General features: G+C 37.6%; 5 protein-coding genes across 5 annotated transcripts; 4 read left to right on the top strand and 1 right to left on the bottom strand.

Moving 5' to 3' along the window:
• Positions 1 to 593: 593 nt before the first annotated feature.
• On the top strand, positions 594 to 982 carry NEUTE1DRAFT_98737 (uncharacterized protein; the record flags this gene model as incomplete). Its single annotated transcript, XM_009850358.1, has 2 exons — positions 594 to 729; positions 840 to 982. The coding sequence occupies 2 exons, from the start codon at positions 594 to 596 to the stop codon at positions 980 to 982; spliced, it is 279 nt and encodes a 92-aa protein (XP_009848660.1).
• A 161-nt stretch (positions 983 to 1143) lies between these two features.
• On the top strand, positions 1144 to 1897 carry NEUTE1DRAFT_28037 (uncharacterized protein; the record flags this gene model as incomplete). Its single annotated transcript, XM_009848734.2, has 2 exons — positions 1144 to 1216; positions 1680 to 1897. Coding segments are annotated over 2 exons (291 nt in total), but the record flags the coding sequence as incomplete, so codon positions are not given.
• A 1337-nt stretch (positions 1898 to 3234) lies between these two features.
• Positions 3235 to 5301, top strand: NEUTE1DRAFT_120549 (uncharacterized protein; the record flags this gene model as incomplete). The annotated part of the gene is made up of 7 exons (XM_009850357.1): positions 3235 to 3550; positions 3941 to 4059; positions 4146 to 4285; positions 4531 to 4565; positions 4627 to 4818; positions 4892 to 5081; positions 5117 to 5301. The coding sequence occupies 7 exons, from the start codon at positions 3497 to 3499 to the stop codon at positions 5299 to 5301; spliced, it is 915 nt and encodes a 304-aa protein (XP_009848659.1).
• A 1101-nt stretch (positions 5302 to 6402) lies between these two features.
• Positions 6403 to 8429, top strand: NEUTE1DRAFT_116181 (Fructose-bisphosphate aldolase; the record flags this gene model as incomplete). Its single annotated transcript, XM_009850356.1, has 8 exons — positions 6403 to 6513; positions 6638 to 6696; positions 6774 to 6804; positions 6879 to 7157; positions 7220 to 7342; positions 7409 to 7503; positions 7564 to 7697; positions 7753 to 8429. The coding sequence occupies 7 exons, from the start codon at positions 6682 to 6684 to the stop codon at positions 8162 to 8164; spliced, it is 1089 nt and encodes a 362-aa protein (XP_009848658.1).
• A 1322-nt stretch (positions 8430 to 9751) lies between these two features.
• Positions 9752 to 10454, bottom strand: NEUTE1DRAFT_77782 (uncharacterized protein; the record flags this gene model as incomplete). The annotated part of the gene is made up of 2 exons (XM_009850355.1): positions 9752 to 10110; positions 10187 to 10454. The coding sequence occupies 2 exons, from the start codon at positions 10452 to 10454 to the stop codon at positions 9752 to 9754; spliced, it is 627 nt and encodes a 208-aa protein (XP_009848657.1).
• Between the last annotated feature and the right edge of the window lie 9187 nt (positions 10455 to 19641).

The raw sequence follows: 19641 nt of genomic DNA, 5'->3' as shown, positions 1-19641 counted from the left end.
TCGTAAGTGTTACGATCCAATAAGGGTTGATTATGTAAATAAGCTAGACAGACCAATCAGGGTCGCGCCGGGAGCCGGCGCCCGGCTACGGCGCAGGGCGCCGAGCGGCCGGGAATGGCCTCACCGGCGCAACGGCTCATACTGAAGAAGGCAGTATAAAGGAAGGCCCCCCAGGCCTTCCGAATACTGATTCTTCAGCAAGCAATAGCTTCTACAATCGATCAGTACCTTTCGGCTACTCTTACCGTTGTTATTCCCAGCGATATACTCTTGTGCGTGTAACGGTTCGTCACAGTAAGGCCCGTAGTTAGATTCATGTTTCTACTTGCCTTACAGCCCGGTGGTAAAGGGTGGTAGGCTATGAAGTACAAATACCGCGGTTGCACGTTTTACTGGTGGTGTTTTTCGTGAGTGTAAAAAAACTCAACCCTTCCTCTTTTCTCTTCAAATAGGTAACTCTCACGTCACGCCTTTCTCGCCCATCGACTCAAGCAGAACTGTTCCTAAATCAGGCCAGAAGACACAATTGTCAACATGAAAGTTCCACATGCCAACCAGAATGGTAAGGCCGCCGGCCACGATCCGACACCAACATGGGAGGGAACTATGCTCTTAGCATCAACATGTTCGAAGATCCCAATACCAAGAACCCCGGTAAAAGAGGGTGTGTTAGAAACAACGTCGACACAGTCAACATGGAGAAAAAAGAGGACTTTGGGGTCAGAAGTGGTGAGTACAAACACAACGATTCGGAGAGGATCGCGAAGGTTCTCCGAACTGTTGAGAAGACGAACGCAAAGGAACCTATGAACATGAACATTGTGCTAACGCCGAGATAGACTCCGACGAGCATGAGGGTACCTCTAAAGATGCAAGTGGGAAGTGTGGAGAGTCAACAAAGAAGGTCGTGGATGAGATCTTGGGGTTTGATGCGGGCCTCTGGAACGAACTCTCCGATCTCTCGAATCTCCACAGGCACTAGCACTCACGTTATGTATGCTCCTTTGTCCGCAAAGGGCTTCCTCCTTCCAAGGTATAGGGTGTTCCCCTCGACTTTCGCCTGCAAAGCGACTCACTAGGAGAGCTGTAGCTCGGGTTCCATCTTACAGCCCCTATGCACTCGTCAAATACACCTCCTGTGTTCTTTTCATCGTTCGCAGAGTCCTCGGCGTCTCGGATGACATCTGGCTCCTTGAACCTGGGCAGAAGCTCAACTGTCAGTGACGAAATTCCTGGGCTTGGGGCACGGGGAAGTGGGGGAAACTGGAGCACTGGGACAACTGCGTGCCGTTGAACCTGCCCCTCTCGAAGCTTGTTCACACGATGACGCGCCACCTGCAGCGGCGGACAAGTAGGCTTGTTGTTGTTGGCTCGATCGGGCGATGACGACGGATTTTGGAGGATCAAGTGCGAGTTGCGAGGAGCCTGAGGCTGGCTTGCAGGTGTTTTCACTTGGCAAAGAGTGTGAAGAAGGCACCGTAACATTTCTGTTTCACGATGCCAAACGACCTCAGAGAGACTGAGCCTCGTGGGACGCGCTCTTTTTTGCATTACTGCGAGAATCGGACACTAGCAGACACAGACGACTCTTTGTAAGGATACTTTCAGGGCAACTGGTGTTTTGCAACGGGCAAGAGCAAGGGAACATGTCGAACCCGCCGCAAGGAATGTTGCGCAAGTTCAAAATCAGCTTGTCAGCCCCACTGCACCTTCCCAACGCTCTTCGAAATGGCTTCGAGCACTCGTTCACACCTGCCACGACCGTCAACTCGAAAGAACAAGCGGCAGGATTGCAGGAACAAGCGGCCATCCCTCAGCTCTGGTTTCAATTTCTCTACTCGACATTCACTTACATCAGCAGCAGGTGGACGGCCATCAAAAACGAAAAGCACAATGAATGCGTCTTTGTCGCCCAGGTCGTCCTCACTTTTTCCCCCCAGGATCGATTTCGGTCTTTAGCCTTCCTAACTGTGTTCCCTTCTTGCCACCGGCGAACTTTTCAGCATACCTACCTTCCATGAGGACGAGATGAGGAGGGCAAGGAGCGAGGCAGGCGACGTCAAAAGAAGTGACATTCTGCCTCAAGATGAAAATTTGACATCATGATGTTCCGCGTCATCAAGAGAAGTGCCATAACCGATGACAGATGGACGTGGGAGCATGACCTAGCCGCCTGGACAAGCAGGCATCGCTGCTAACGGAACCCACATCCACTCAGTGGTTTATCAGCAGCAGACGCGGGCTGGGTGACTTAGGCAGGCAGCAGGAAGGATTCGCAAGCGAGTTGCTCGAGCGCTTTGGCGCCGGCTGGATCGTTGCAAGGAGCACTAGGGGTAAGGAAGAGGGCTCATTGTGCGCGTTGTGAGGACCAGGTCGATCAACAGGCTTGATACCATATGAAGTGCTTAGTGGCGTGCATCCGGAGGGATGACATGAAAGGTGGACAACCGAACTTGTATGTCAAGAGACACTATCAAGAGAAAATGAAATGCCTGGGTCCAAACCGTAAGCACATCATCAAAGGATAAACTGACATTTGCGAATAAGGGTTGGGCCTCCCCTACCACACAGCGCATATAAATTACCAGATGTAGAAATGCCCGAACAAGCTGACTAGATGACTCGGATTCCATTCTGATCATCAGACCAAATTACCTAACCTTCGTGCTAGGAACAACTGCTAAGTTTTGGGGTACCTTTCTTACTTTCTTGCGATTAGCCGGGCGGCACAATACCTAACTACTCCGCCAAAGTGACTAGCGGTTGTTGTTGCTGTTGATGTTGATGTTGATGATGATGATGTTGTTGTTGTTGTTGTTGTTGTTGTTGTTGTTGTTGTTGTTGTTGTTGTTGTTGTTGTTGTTGTTGTTGTTGTTGTTGTTGTTGTTGTTGTTGTTGTTGTAAATAAGTGTTGGGGCAGGCGTGGAAAGTGGGGTTTGCAGGGTGAGCTCTGCTTGAAGCTTTCCACTTTAGTGTATTTAGATAAGCTGATAAGGCACTAGGAGTCCCGCAATGACATCCGATAGTCGGATGCCTGCCAGCGTTACTGTTGGGGTTGTTGTGCTTGACCGGTTGAGCCGGTGGGATTAGGTGAGCAATCCAACATCTTCATCGGGCAATATTATGTCCGTTTGGAAGCATCTCATGCGCAGTGTCAGAGTGTGATATAGAATCCTTACAAATCCTTTTCGAAATTCGTTCCTACCCAGAGATTACAAATTCCAACGGCAGACTCAACAACAAAGTCGTCGTCGCCGTCATTTACACTACAATGGCGAGAATGGGTGGATTAATAATGTGGGCCTCGGTTCGCTTCTCTCCACCTTACCCAGGTGGCTCTCCTCGTGCTTAAGACTCCGCTGTTCCCGCCGTCCATCTTGCCGTTCTGGTGTCATCACCTCACTGCACTCCATCGATCTCACCACCAACCTCGTCCCATACACCGAACGATCTCATCACATCTATAACGAACAGTTCCTTCACATCAACAGCCAAAATGACTTTCAACCTCGTTGCCGTCGTTTACCCCAAGGAGGGCAAGCTTGAGCGCGTAAGTTGGTTCCTGAAATGCTGAACTACCCCGCTGAACGGAGCTTCCCCGCTGTCGACTGGACCTGAGGTGCAACGATATCGTCAACTTTTTTTCTTTGTGGTCCTTCACTGCTCCTCCCGTTGAGGGGAGCAGTTGCGACTGCCAAACGAATTCTAAACCTCGAGAAGGGCCGACTGAGAAACTCTACCTCTCTACCGCCAACATCCGGTCCATCCGACCTCACTGTGTCTGCAACTTACCATCAACAATCGGCCCTTGTCTCCCACGTGTTTCAACATTCCACACCTAGCATGATTTAAAATCATACCGCGTCTTTCCCGGAATCATGGCGACATCCCCTGACAAATACCCGTCTCACGTACTAACACCCTTCTTCCCCCTTCACAGGTCAAGGAACTCGGCAAGGAGATTTCCGCCTGGGTTGAGGCCAACGAGCCCAACACGCTCCAGTACCACTGGTCTACCTCGAAGGAGGACGACAAGCCTGTTATCGTCATTCAGGAGATGTAAGTTGTTGTGATCTCTCTCTCTCTTTCATCTCATGTCTGGTAGTAGGTAACCGTGGCTAACATATACACTACACTGTCCGCAGCTACGCCGACGAGGCTGCCTTCAACGCTCACAAGGAGAGCCCCAAGTTCGGTTGGTTGATCGAGACTGCCACGAAGGAGGATCTCTTCGCTGCTCCTATCAAGATTCTGTTCCTTGAGCCGTTCACTGGTTTTTCTGGCCGTAAGTAGAGGTCGGGCTTGCCGGTTTGCGATACGACGAATAATTGAAATAATTTTTGCACATCTGCTTGATTCTGGCTGTTACTGGTAAGATGTGCTTGTGAATTCGGAAGTCTGATGATTTTCTCGGTGACTTCCAGTGTTTCTTTGGCCAGTTTAAGCTTGCACTTCCATGACGAGAGGTGGGCGGTGGGATGGGCTTCCCGAGTGACAACCAACTTTACGACATCCGTCAAAGGTGTCCAGCGAGTTCTGTGTTAAGAGAAGCCTGGGTAGAAAAGGTGAGGTGCGGGAAATAGACTGTTTAGGACGGATGTATGCCCGTGACTTCATGGTATTGAGGCGCGCAGATGGGATAAGAAGGTCGTAGTTCTTGCCAGTACCGGTTGGGAGAAGCATTGGGTGTGGTCAACTTTTTCACGCAAGGAAGTAGAAAGAGCTGCTACATTGAGAAGGATGAACAAAAAAGCATACCGAAGGAGAACCAATGGGGGAAGCCGGGAAAAGTCCCTGCCGGCTAAGAGGATCAGCCTTGTAACCGAGGTGCCGGTCACTGAGCTTGCGGCTTGAGCCTTGTGGCAGAGCATCAACACATGGCAACCACAAGATTATCAGCGGCCGGGATCACGATGCATTTAAAGATACTGCCGGCTCAACAACGCGATCCCCGGATGCTTGTTCACGTGGCTCATTCAGTTCGTTGCTTCGGCAGCCCGGACGGGAACTTGGGGAAGAATGCGGGGCAAGCGGGTCTGAATCCGGGGAGTCCCGGGTCTTGGCGATAACGGTTCCGTTCCGTGAGCTGGATGAACAAACAACACGTCCCGGGAAGAGACGGGAGAATGGAACCCGAAGAAACCCAATCCAGGGGTAAATTCCACTCGAAAGGTTCCCCTGGGAACCCTGGGGTTCTCGAGGCCCTCGACAGGGTCTCGCGATGGGGAGATGCAATCCAGAGTGGCTCCCAATGAGGTCATCGGTCGAGTCATTGTTCACTTCAACAGCCTGTGTCAGTGATGTCCAGTCGGTCAAGACCGCCCTGATGATTGACTGTCTATCACAGAAAGTAGCGTGTCCGAGTACCGCGATTGTCAATACCTTCCTTTACCTTCTACCTACGTGTCTCGCTTGCTGTGATGCCACCGTAATGGTATTGGTGGCCAAGGGTGACAACGAGGGTCCGGCTTTATATCATATACGCCAAAGCCGTAGTCATCCTGGAAACCATCATCACGATGAGTGTCGCCGATATTGAGCGGTGAAGTGGTGTCATGTCGGACCGAGGTCATTCATCGCGATCCTGAACCCCGGATTCCGATCTTTTCCATTTCACGTTCTCCAACAATCCAAACCACGACAAATTCGGCGAAGTCTTGACACATTTGACGGGCACGAGACCTGAGGGCAAGGGTTTTGTCTGTTGTCTAACCTTCCGAAAGGAGGCTGCATGGCATATGGTCTCAGTTCTGGAGATGGATATGGAATAGTAGCCAGTGAAAGAACGGAAAGGGGAGGTGTGAAGTCTTTCGACGGGTTGAATTGGCGGTCTTTTGATTCGTTGTCAGGATAAAGTTGAAGCTCCAAACACGCCGCCAACCAGACAGCGAGCAACATCGTTAATATGATCCAATGTCGAAAACACGGGATGACGACACTGGCTTGAAGAAAGTCTGCCATTGTGAGGTGACGACGGCCAAGACTGCCCTTGATGAAATGAATGTGACGGTCCGGCAATGCTCAAGCCGTGACAGTGGAGCCACCTGGCTGCGGATGGCAAGAGGGACCCCCGGACAAGAACCCCGACCAAAGCAGTGACGCGACACTGACAAGCAAGCGTCGGGAAGACGGCCGCTTGGCGCAGTCCACTCTTTGGAGGGTCTGGGCTGCGGGTTGCTGCAAGTGGTCTGTCATTTTGGAGACAGCTCCCTGCTCAATGCTCGTCGTCAACCCCCCACCTTGGACCACTAGTGAGGGGCACAACGCAGCTCTTGCTCTGTTTGGGTGTCCTGGCCAATGAAAACGCGGCTAGAGCGTCGGTGCTATGCTCGGCCGCCCCGCTGGCTGACCTACGATCCCTCCACTTCCTTCCTCGTCCTTGAACCACTGACGGGATTGTTGGGCGTGACTGTCGACCCTCTTGCAGTTTCTCTCTTCTCCGTCTCCTCTTCCCAAATCTCCTGAGCAGGACATCAACCCTTCGTCATACAAATTCCCGCAGTCTGCAAAACCGTGAGTGCTTCCAGTTCTGTCCCATCTTCCTCTTTTCATCCTCTTCATTCTTGTTTGTGATACCCTCAACCTGCTATCCTGAAAAGCGTTCTTATACTTATTTCCACCTTTTCACATTTAACAGCTACCCCGCGTCACGCAACTTCATAACCAAAAACAACAGTCAAAATGGGTATCTTCGATGCAAGTTTCCTCCTCCTCTCAACCTGGCAATTGGTAGCTTCGAAGCGCAGCTAATCTAACGGTGATACCCTCAACAGGAGCTCAACCTTCCCGCTGGCGTCCTCTACGGTACGATTTGGCCAAGCAGATGCGCTGCCCGATACCGGAACATAAACAAAATCTGACCTTTTTCTTACCTCTAGGTGATGACGTCCTGAAGCTTTTCCAGTACGCTCGCGAGAAGCAGTTTGCTATCCCTGCCTGCAACGTCACCTCCTCTAGCACTGCCGTCGCTGCTCTCGAGGCTGCTCGCGACCAGAAGGCTCCCATCATCCTCCAGACTTCCCAGGGTGGTGCTGCCTTCTTCGCCGGCAAGGGCATCAAGGACTCTCCTGAGAAGCGCGAGGCTTCCGTCGCCGGTGCCATTGCCGCCGCTCACTACATCCGCTCCATTGCCCCCATCTACGGCATTCCCGTTGTCCGTAAGTAGCTTAGGTTGTCATTCTCGGTTCAACTTGCCTTCAAGATGCTGACATGGTCCTAGTCCACACCGACCACTGCGCTAAGAAGCTTCTCCCTTGGCTCGATGGCATGCTCGAGGAGGACGAGAAGTTCTTCAAGGCCAACGGCGTGCCCCTCTTCTCTTCTCACATGATCGATCTCTCTGGTAAGTTTGCCCCCGACAAATGCGACCGCTCCACCAATGCCCCAGCTTACTGATGTGCAATAACAGAGGAGAGCGTTGAGGAGAACATCTCCACCTGCGTCAAGTACCTTAAGCGCATGGCGCCCATGAAGCAGTGGCTCGAGATGGAGATCGGTATCACCGTACGTCAATGTCATGATGCGCTTGCTCCAAAAGGAAACAAAACTAACACTTGCAAACAGGGTGGCGAGGAGGACGGTGTTGACAACTCCGAGGTTGACAACGCTTCTCTCTACACTCAGCCCGAGGACATCTGGCAGATCGAGGAGGCTTTCCGCCCCATTTCCCCCTACTTCTCCATTGCCGCTGGCTTCGGGTAAGGCTGAACTCTACCCCTTGCTTGCGGTTCATTAGAACTAACGAGATGACAGCAACGTTCACGGTGTCTACGCTCCTGGCAACGTCAAGCTCCACCCCGAGCTCCTTGGCAAGCACCAGGCTTACGTCTCCGAGAAGCTCGGTGGCAAGGACAAGAAGCCTGTCTTCTTCGTCTTCCACGGTGGTTCCGGCTCCTCCAAGGAGGAGTACCGTGAGGCCATCTCTAACGGTGTCGTCAAGGTCAACGTCGACACTGATCTCCAGTGGAGCTACCTCGTCGGTATCCGTGACTACATCCTCAACAACATCGACTACCTCAGGAGCCAAGTCGGCAACCCCGAGGGCCCCAACAAGCCCAACAAGAAGAAGTACGACCCCCGTGTCTGGATCCGCGAGGGTGAGAAGACCATGAAGGCCCGCGTCGAGGAGGCCCTCAAGGACTTCAACGCCGCCGGCACCGTCTAAATGGGAATTGAGGAATAATGAAAATGGAATGATTTGATGAGTACACTGCTTGATTCCGTTCGTGTTTGTAGTGGTTTCCGGCCATTGAGACTGGTTCCATGGCGTGTCGGCTTTGCCGATACTTGGACGTATACTAGCAGGTTGGTTCACGGTGTTCCGGGGGGGTTCAAGTTACCGGCTATGATGATGTTATGCTAGCCGGTTGGGTTTGGGGTGATACCGAAAAGTAGTACATACCCAATTGAAAAGTTGCCTTTGAGTTTCTCCCAAGTCCGTACACGGACCCTTTAGTCATGCTTGGTGGACATGGATCTTGTGCTTTTATGTGGTGGAGTATATAAGGCCCAAGCCAGACTCTTCGTTCCAACAATGAGGCGCTTCCCTGCGCACACAGTCTTTGACAGGTTATGAGCAACCTATTTGGCTCAGTGGTTCCGATGTGAGCGGCGAACACCTCTCGGGGGTAGGAGGTTATGAGTTCGACCCTCAGTTAAGGGCCATTTGATGCACACGCATTTCTTTGTCTGCGATGCTTTGTTCCAGACACCACTTTTCACATGCTGTCCGACGACAGTTCTGCCCGCTTCCGCTGCCGATGCAGTTTTTCAATCCATCGCTTTAACTACCTGCGTCAATAACGCTGAGAACACCTCTCCTTCACCCCATTACCGGACGCGGTATGGGGTTCTTTTTTTTGCTTTTCTTTCTGCTTTGCTTTTTGTTGTTTTGGTTTTAAGGTCAACTTCAATGTTTGGTGGGCATGCCTCTATGCACGAGACAGCTGATGCAATGCAATGCAATGCAGCAATTTCATGATACTTGTGTTGTACCAGGATGCAAAGATGAGTGGTACACGAGATTTGCTGCGTCTGGGCAGCTTTCCGCACTCAGAGAGTACTCTTTGTCGATTTGATTATTAGGATGTTGCGGGTCTTGATGGGTTCTGGCAACGGTACTAATGGTGTTTTTGGTTACTAGGTGATGGGATGGAAGACGAGAATCGGGCAATTTTGAACAGTTGTATACGTCAAAGGCCAAACAGACGATTCGAGCACTGATGAGTATCGGTCTTCAATTAGATGATATCGATTGTTTTTCCTCCATTGGCTTGCGGTGGATGACGAGTACTTGAACCTAGCTTCGGTCCTGTGCCTCGGCGATTGCATTTTTGGGGTTGATGGCGGTTGTGATTTACCTAGGTAGGTGTTTGAGTCGTTGGTTGGAACAAGAAGGTTGTTTTCACGAGAACTACGAGTTTTGAAACAGCACTCGTCGTTACAGCTAGGCTGGGTTATGGTTTTTTTTTTGGGGGGGGGGGGCCGATGAGGGTGGAAATTACTAGTTAAATGACATTTGTGAATGGCTTCGCTGATCACTCGGAACATTCCAGCAAATGATTACAAGCATTAAAACAAGTAAAATGTATATCCAGACCATATATATAACACCCATGAACGAATGGGACTGCACGAAGCACAAATATTAACAAGAACGGAAACAAAAAACAAAATCAACATTCCGAAACTCCAATCCATGCAAACCTCCCTAACCATCCCTCTCGCTCACTTAAAACACACCTAGAATCGATCACTCGGAAGGCTTCAAGGTGCTCACCATCCCGCCCGCCTGATCCTTCAACTTCTCCCAGCTAGAAGCAAACTCCGAGTCCGTCTCCTTTCTCCCCGCCGCGCCGCCCCTCTCCTTGACCTCCCGCTCGAGCATCTCCAGCTGGCGCTTCAGCACATCGATCTGGAACAAGCGGAAGGCATCCTCGATGCGCTTCCGAGACTCGGGGTCGCGAGTGATGGTGCGAGTCGCTGCTGCCGACCCGGTCAGCAAGCCGGTCTCGCCGCCGAGCATCGAGCACCCGATGCCAAAGACGGTGTAAGTGGCGATGTCACCCCAGCGCGTAGGGCGGAGGAGGGGTTCTAGATCTGGGACTGGTTCTATTTCGCGTAGGTAGGTATGTTAGCAACGAACTGAGAAAAGTTCTGAGAGAGAAGGGGAGAAAAAGGGACGTACCCCTCCGACCGTTGGCAAATACTACTTCCACCGGCTTGGCCATCATTTTGAACGCGTTGAACAGTTGCTGGCGGTTCTGCCGGATGCGCCAGGCCAAGGCGATGCCGAGACCGAGGCCCAGAAAAGTGCCGATCGTGGTGTGCGTCGAGACTTTGGAGGCGGCTTTGCGCAGGCGTTCGCGGTCTTCGGGCTGGAGATCATGTTGCAGGTGGTGCTCGGCGAGGTCGGCGAGGTCTTTGTTGGGGTGGCCGCGGAAGAGGGCGAACATTGTGGCTGAATTGGTATACTGATGATGGTGATGATGGTGATGGTTATTTTGGTTGGTGATGATGTCTTTCTTGGCAGAAGATTTGGATGGAAGAGATTGGGACTGTAGAGGTAGGAAACTCAAATTGTTGTGTTTATAAACACTACCAAAGCTATCGTACAAAAAGAAACCTCAAAAGCTGGTTGTCAAAAAGTCGTCATAGTGAATCGAATCGCGTACCCAGTTTCCAATATCTTCTCATGCCTTCTGTTGCGGAGTTGGTGCTTGCTGCTGCTGTGGTCCAAAGGTGGTCGATGTGGTGTTTTGCTAATGATGATGTCGATGTCCCGCGAGGGCCGGCGGAGATGCGATGATGTCACTGCACTGTATTGGCCTCGACGACAGTGAGGTCTCGAAATTGTTAGAGCGTACGGTGGCCCAAGTGCGTGCTAGGCCGTTTATAAATTGGTCCGAGCTTCCACTTGCAGCCAAGTGTAGGGCAAATTAGAAACACTCTACGCACAAACGAACGCACACTCCTCCCTGCCAAATTAATTACTATACATCTATACCCTTATACCTTTATATTATACAATTAATTCTAATTATTCTGTATCGCTCCCTACTATTACTCTACTACCATCTTCTTTACGTTTCTCCAAGGTTCTTATTATAAATATTAAACGTCTATATTACTTATATAAATTACCGTAAAATACCGATACAATAGACCTTTCAAAGCCGAAACCTACTTACCCCCGCTCCAACCTAGGATAATACTATAATACCTAAGTAGTAGACCGCATACTTACTTAAAAAACTTAAAGATTGTAATACCGGTATTGTGCTCAAAATGATTATTAAGAATTTAATACGTTAAGACTATTTAAATATAATCGGAGGTAATTAATTCTAATTAATATTAATAGGAAATTGTATATTTATAGAACGCTTATAAAATTATAAAGAATAAGGCCTAGGAAGTTATTATTCCGAAGATTGATATATTGGGAAATACGATTGCTATTATTACCTATCTTTTTAAATTGGGAAAAGATATAGAATGGATAGAGTATATTAAATATATTTATACTATAACTTTATAATTAACTAAATAATATATTATTCCGCCCTAAAAAGTATTAGGCGGTATATATATATATTATTACTATACGAATTTAAATAGTAAATACTCATTTAAAGTAAAAGCAATTGAATAAAAGAAGAAGAAGGAATTAGAGGAGGATATTTAAGAACTATAGACGGACAAAAATAAGGACGAAATAATAGAGGAAATAACCCTCAATAAACTAAAAGAAATAAAAGAAGTCTTAGTAAAAAATAAAAAGAGGCGCAAGGTGGCCAAATCTTCGCCTTTAAAGCAGAAGAAAGATATATAAAAATATTAAACGTACACTTTATAAAGATATTCACCTTATATTATACGTCTTATAAATTTATATTTATTATATTTTATTACGTTTATATTAATATAAGGTGCCTTATATATATATATATAATTTAAAGTTTGGTAAATTATAGAAGTATAGAAAAAATTCTTAAAAGTATATAGAAATAACTATTAATTACAATTAACTAATATTAATTGAGAATATATTTTATTATATACTTATAACTATACTTTATAAATTACATTTAGACATTAGGAGAACTTTGAATAATTTATATATATATAAAACAGTAGATATATATTTCTATTAATATTTAAAAATAAATAATAATATTTAAAGTAATTAGTAGTAAATATAATATTAATATTTCTTCAAAATATTTTTAAATAGACTATTTTTTTAAATCGTTGGAAAAGTCTTTATATATTAGTAATTTAAATTAAAATAAATATAATTTAATTAAAATAGAACGTATAATAAATAAAATAGTATAATAATTTTATATATTTTTTATTTAATATTACTAGCCCTACTTGATATTTGCAATCTTATAGACCTTTAAATAGTATTAAAGGTTTAATTTCTAAATATTAATAATTTTATTTCTAAAATTATTTAGAATTTAAATACTAGAGAGTATATATAATTTAAATATTAATACTACCTTAAAGAGGAAAAAGTAATCAAAATTCTATTATATTTTATAAGACTTAGTTCTTTATTCTTATAAAGTTTCTAGAAAATTAGTTTAGTTAATAGTGTATAAAGACTCTTCCAACGGTTTAAAAATATATTCTCTTTTTAAAAAGGATTATATTTTTAAAATTCTTATATTTTTATAATAGAATAAATATTATTAAATCAAATTTTATTGAACAAAAGTAGTATTAAAATCCAATTTATAATTCCTATTCTTATATAGAGTATTAAAGATAAATCTATTTTGAGTAAGGGTTTATATATTAATGGTATAATTTGTTAATTTAATTATATTCAATTCCAATATTCAAATTAATTGAATTTAATAATAAAGTATAAAAAAACTACATTTATAGTAAAGTATAATATTAATATTAAATTTATATAATTTGAAGAAAAGACTTATAATAAAGATTACAAAATTTATTCTTTAATAAGTATTTACTTATTATAATTTTAGATTAAATAAAATGTATAGTAAAATAAAACTAGTAAATAGTATATTATTTCTAGTTAGTAAAGGTAATTTTTTTTAAATATTTTCTATAAAGTAGTACTCTTTATAATATAATAAATAATCTACCTTTATAATATTAATTATTTATTTGTACTTTATTATAGATAGGAAAAATAAAATAGAATTAAATTATATTTAAATTTTAAAACCTCTTCCTATTAATATAGAATTTATACCTTTAAAATTAATAAAGATATTAATATATATAAAATCTTTATATAATAAATTATATATTCTTTATTATTTTATTATAATTTTAATAGTCTTCTTTAATTATAAAATAAATTCAATCTTGAAGAAATAAAGTATTAGAAAGGGAAAACCTTTAATAGAAAAGTAATATATATTTTTCAATATTGTATTTTATAAGATTCAAATAAAAATACTTATATTTAATCTTTTATTATAATAATAATAAATAATTCTAATTATTTAATTATATTTACTTTTAATATTCTTAATATATTTTTTACTTTTCTTCAAAGAAAAATTATTAAGAAAGTAATTATAATATAAAATAGAGAATTATAAAAGACTGTATTTTAAAAAAGAAAATTTTAAAATAAAATAAAATAAAGAAAAAGTCTAATTGTACGGTCAATATTATCTATCTATATAGTAGTTTACTTTTGCTTTTCTAAGTATAACTTGGTGGAATTTTAATATTAGAAACTGAAAATAGTAGTAAATTACTTATTAAATTTTAAGGAATCTTTAGAGGTAGTACCAAATCTATAAGCCCTAGGCATTATAGAAATCTTATTTAAAAAGACTTTTTTATATTAAATTTTTAGAATTATTTATTAAAAATAGCTTTCTTTTTACGAGTTTCTTCGAACTATAAAAGAAATCTAGTAGCTAGAGAAGGGGTAAAAAATAGAGAGAAAAACTAAGAGAAATATAATATATTACTTAGCTTTGTACTTTATTCTTTCAAATTTAAATAAAGATAATAAAAGTCACTTTTTTATAACCGTACGGATAAATAATATTAACCGTATAGTTAGACTTTCTTAGAATAAAATATTTAAATAAAATATTATAAGTATAATAATAATAATAAATAATAATAATAATATAATAACTTACTTTAATTCTTTATATAATCTTTTTTATAAATAATTATATATATGTAATCAAGATTGCTAATACTAAACTATCTTATAGAAAATTCCAAATTATATTAGAAGTAATATATAATATAATAACGATTAACTAACTTCGTTTGCAATTAATTAAGTCCAATTACAAACCAAATAAGAATATTATATATAATTATATAAAAATAAAATAGAACTAATATTGAACGTTTAATATCACTTCTCCATTTTTGCAACTCCTATCTTTATACAACCAAATAATACTAGCACACATCTTTACATACTAAGTTCTTATAATAGGCTGCAAAGCATTCGACTTTACACTATATATAAATTTTCTTTAATAAGTTTACGCTAATAAGCTTATACGTAAGTAAATACTCAAGGTATTAGAATAGATATATAGATTCAAAATCAATCGGACAATATTAATAATCTTTTTTAAAATACTCGATACAACCCCTATACGCAGGCTGTAAATAATTGTAAGCAATAAACTTTGTAATGAAATAAAAGCTATTCTAAATAAATAACTTTTAATAAATATAAAATTCTATACTATTTTCGATAACTGTAGTTTTATAATATTTTAAAATAGTATAATAATATTATATTAAAAGTTTCGAATCTTAAAAAAGTATATACCCAAACTACTAGAAGTAAAGTTTATCAAAATATATATTATTTTTAAAGGTATTAAAAAGTCTAACGAAATATACTTTATTTAAAAATTTAATAAACGGGAATTACAATTCCACTTCGCAAAATTCTTCGAGCTTTACCTACCTAAGGAACCACTATTTATATACTTTAAAAATTTCTTCCCTAAAGTAATTTAAAAAAAAGGTAAAAACTTCTCCTTTAACACCGAAGGGGCTAGACTATACTTAGTCCAAACTATATATAGTATATTAATACTTACTAAAAGCTTCGGTAATTTAGTCTTAAAATATATATTGGAATAGATGTATATTTACGCTATATCTCTTAATTTTATACAAATATTTCTACTATAATAGTATAATTTATATTTTATTAATAGATAAAAGTAATTAAAAATTATAAATTTATTCTAATACTAATATAAAGTAATTATAATAATAAAATTAATATAGTAGTAAATAGGCTTTACTATATTGTATTCGGGAATAAAATGTAACGGATCTTAAAGTTTTATAGAATAAGCCCGGAATTAGTCGTTATTTTCGAAGAAGGATAAATAGAGAAGGATATTCCTATTTAATATAAAGTATTCTAAAAGGATTAAATACTACTAATATACAGATTGAAATAGCCCCTAGAAATATACAATGTTTTCTTACAAGGGAAAAGTACTAATAACCAACGTATTGAAAATTAATAGAGGAGGCTACATAATAACTAAATACTCTTTTAAATAGTAGGTTACTTCCGATTATAATTAATTAGTAGTAATTTAATATAAATAAAACTATTTCTATAAATTAGAATTTATAAACGTATAGATAGAAATAAGAATCAAAGACTATATTGCTTTATTATTTACTTTTATACCTTATATTTAAATAGAATTCACTAATCAAATTGAATATTAAAACTAATATACTATATAACTTCAACCTAACCGCCGTTACATTCTTTCTAGAAAACCAATTATTCTATTCTATAAATATAATAAGAAGCAAACTCTCGACTATCGATACCAAATAGATTAGAACCAATATATATAATTAAAGGAGCTTATCTATATAAACAACTTTAAACTCGACTATTACTTATTAAAAAAAATAATAGTATTATATACTTCCTTAATAAAAGATTTTATTCTTACGTATAGAACGCTTCTAATTAATCCTTCCAGTAACAATATAACTATCTTCAAAATAGATTGAGAAATTATATATTTATACGCAATAAACCCAAATTATATATTTTAGAAGTACTATAAAATAGCTTTAATAAAGTAAAGGAAATAGTAAAGTAAGTAGGTAAGGATATAAATAGAATAATAAAAATTTTAGAATATAATTTAAAGGATATTAAAGATAATACTTAAGATTAGTGAAAGTAAGTTCGCAATTAGAGGCAATTAACCGCAATTAAATATAATTAATAGAAATTTTCCTGATATAATATTAATAGCTATTTTAAATACAACCATAAATTATTATATTCTAAAGCAATTATAATTTTAGGTACCTAATAAAATTAGAAAGAATATATAAACAAATTCTACTTATTTAAATATAAAAATTATAAAGATAAAGGGAAACTTAAAAATATAAAATATAAAATGATTTAATAATAAATTTCAATTTTCAAACTATAAAACTAATTCTAAACTATTATTAACAATAAACAATTAATATATAGAAGTATTGCTTACAATTCCAAATTAATAGCGTAGGAGGAGAAACGGCTACTATAAAAGCCAAAATAGAACGATTGGAGTTAGTTAATTGTAATCTATTTTCTTTAATTGTAAAGCGCGCTGGAATTTCCTTAATATTAGCCAAATCTATAAATTCCCCCCTATTAAACGCCCCCTTATCCGATATACCTTTACTCTTATTAAATCATATATTATTATTTAATATTAAATTAACCCTATTAAATCTATTTTGTATATTATCCTCCGTATTACTTTCTTCTTATATATTAATTTTTATTTAAAAAGAGGGTAGAATTTCTTTAATCTTAATAGTCCCTCTCGGAATAACTTCTCTCCATACACTTATATTTCGAATAATAATTACCCTATATTTAACCAAGCGCTAAATTATAATCAGGAATACTTATAATATATTAAATTCTACTTCTATTCCTAACTCTTATTTAATTAAAAGTCTTTTCCTCCGAACCCCTTCGTTCCCCTTAATAAATAATTCCTCTTTACTTTCGCTATTTAACTTCTTTTCTTTTTAATATTCCTTTTAAACCCTAAACTCTTACTTAACAATAATCTTCACTACTAATACTCTCTTAACTACTAAGGAAGGAGCAGAATTCCTATCGCTCAGTAATATTCCCTATTTATATAAATATTTTAGTGTTTTAAATTTATTATTAGTACTACTTACTTCCAAAATTATTTAGACGAATATAATTATCAACCGTTAGTTATACTTCGGCTTTCCTACTTCAATTTCACTCCTAAGACCTTCAAAATTAATAAGTAGTAAAACGTCTATATACAAATCCATAAATTTAATTTTAATTCCCATCGTAAATTAGTTAGTACCTATAAATTCGAATAATTTAAATTAAACCTCCTTTAATATATTCTTATTAAATATACACTTTTTACTTAAATATTGAATAAACGCTAAATAATCGGAGAAAAGACCTTTATCTATAACCTAAAGCTTAGCGTAAGTATAAATAAAACTATTTGGAGCTTTACTATTAATCTAAGGACCTAAATTACTTTAGGCGTACTTATAATATTTTATCTACTAATCGAAATTAATAAAACGAATATTCTAAGAGGGCTTCTTTTTGACAGATTCTTTAGCACATTAATTTTGAACTTTAATAATACCTATTATTTCGTTCAAAGTACTATTTTCTATACCCGTTGGAATATACGTAGCGTAAATATAAAGAGCCTTCTTCTAGGTACGAATTTAATAAGGTATAACATTAATATTATTTTAAATCGAAGTAGTAGGATAAGTAAAACTAGCAATCGGAGTATCCAATTCAACGATATATATAATTTTAAATATATTAAAAGGCTTCGCTACTAATTATTGTCTATACTCAATATATTCATTCCATTGTAAATATTATTCCAAGTATTCTAAATGGCGAATGCCTATTTTAAAGCAGCGTTCGAAAAATATAGTAAGAGATAAGGTCATTTTAACTACTAACTTAATAGTACATTTCAAAATTTAATAAAGTATAGTAATTAATAGTCAGGGACAGTGAACGAGTATCTAAAGGTATTCTACTTAGTAGGACAATATCAGGAAGAATTAATATTAATTGGAATTAATTGATTGTAACTTTAAATACTAATAAACGGACGGATTATTATATAGTTGGACTTCGTATTTAATACTAGAGTATAGCAACTTCTAAACCTACTATCGCTATTAGTAATATTATTTTTAATTTATTAATTAAAGGATCATTTTTATTTACTTTTATATATTTATATATTTATATTAATACTTTATCTTTCTACTATCTATAATAAAAGTTAGATTTCTTTAATTTATTTTATTATAAGAATATTTTTTCGTACTACTACGAATATTTTTATATATTATAGTAATAAAATTAAATAAAGTATAACCTAAATAAAGTTGGAGGTATAAGAAGGATATTAGTATTAGAATTTTCCTTATTTTTCATTCTGTATTACTAAGGTTATACTGCCCTTATACCCCTATATACTAAGAATTAAAAATAAAAATAAAATACTTAAAGTTAATTAAGTTTTGTCTTTATATCTTCTTAGTTATTGAGGTTTAGAAAGAGGGTATAGTTAGGATAAGGATACTATTATATAGAGAAAAAAATAATAAAAAGTTTAATACTATTAGTATCCTTATAGTTTTACTGTTGGTTAAGTTATATGTAATTTATTTCTAAACAATAGTATATAAAGATATTTGTAGTAGTACGAAAAGACTTTCTCTTTATTATAAGCTACTTTATTCGTATATTAAAAAAACTTTAATTTATAAAAAAAAACTTTTAATAGTATTTTAATTATCTTTTTCTATTATTTAAAATTATAAAAGTAGAATATAAAAAATATATTAGATTTTTCGTAATTTCTTTTTCTATTTAATACTCTTACTTCAAAGAAAATTTGTTTTTAATAGCTTTGAAAAACTTCGAGGCAAAAAAAAGTTATTAAGTAAATAATTAAGAGGATTTTATATTTAAAAGTTAGGAAAAGAAGGGTTAACATAATATTTAAAGTTATAAGCTTAGTTTACATTTTGAAACATCCTTTAAAAATTAATAAGTAATTTAATACTATATTTAACTTTTTATATTAAAATTTAATTAAATTATATTTAAGGAAGTAAAAGTATATTTATATATAAATAGAATTTCTATAATATACGAGTAGAGTTTCTCTTTATTATATATAATATATAAGTTTAATTATTTTTTTTTAAATGTTATAAATTTATAAAAGTTTTATTTTGAAGAATTTTATTTATATATTATTTATAATTTTAAAACACATTTGAATATTGATATTATTTAAATAAATAGTTTAAATATACTTTAATATTATTATTTTCTTCTATAAAATGTAGAAGTATATAGTAATATACTTTCTAATATTAATAAAGTTAAATACATTTAAATGTTATTATTTTTATTATATTTTCAATATTTATACTATTATGTAAGATTTTTCTATTTTAATTTAAATATAAGTTTTTAATTTATTTATATAGATTATAATAATATATTATATTATAATAAGCGCTATATATATATATATATATACTAATAATTATATATATTAT

Source organism: Neurospora tetrasperma, assembly GCF_000213175.1.
Source record: "Neurospora tetrasperma FGSC 2508 unplaced genomic scaffold NEUTE1scaffold_1, whole genome shotgun sequence".
Taxonomy (NCBI): Eukaryota; Fungi; Ascomycota; class Sordariomycetes; order Sordariales; family Sordariaceae; genus Neurospora; species Neurospora tetrasperma.
The sequence above is the reverse complement of the archived record's forward strand: the minus strand, read 5'-3'. Positions and strand labels throughout refer to the sequence as shown.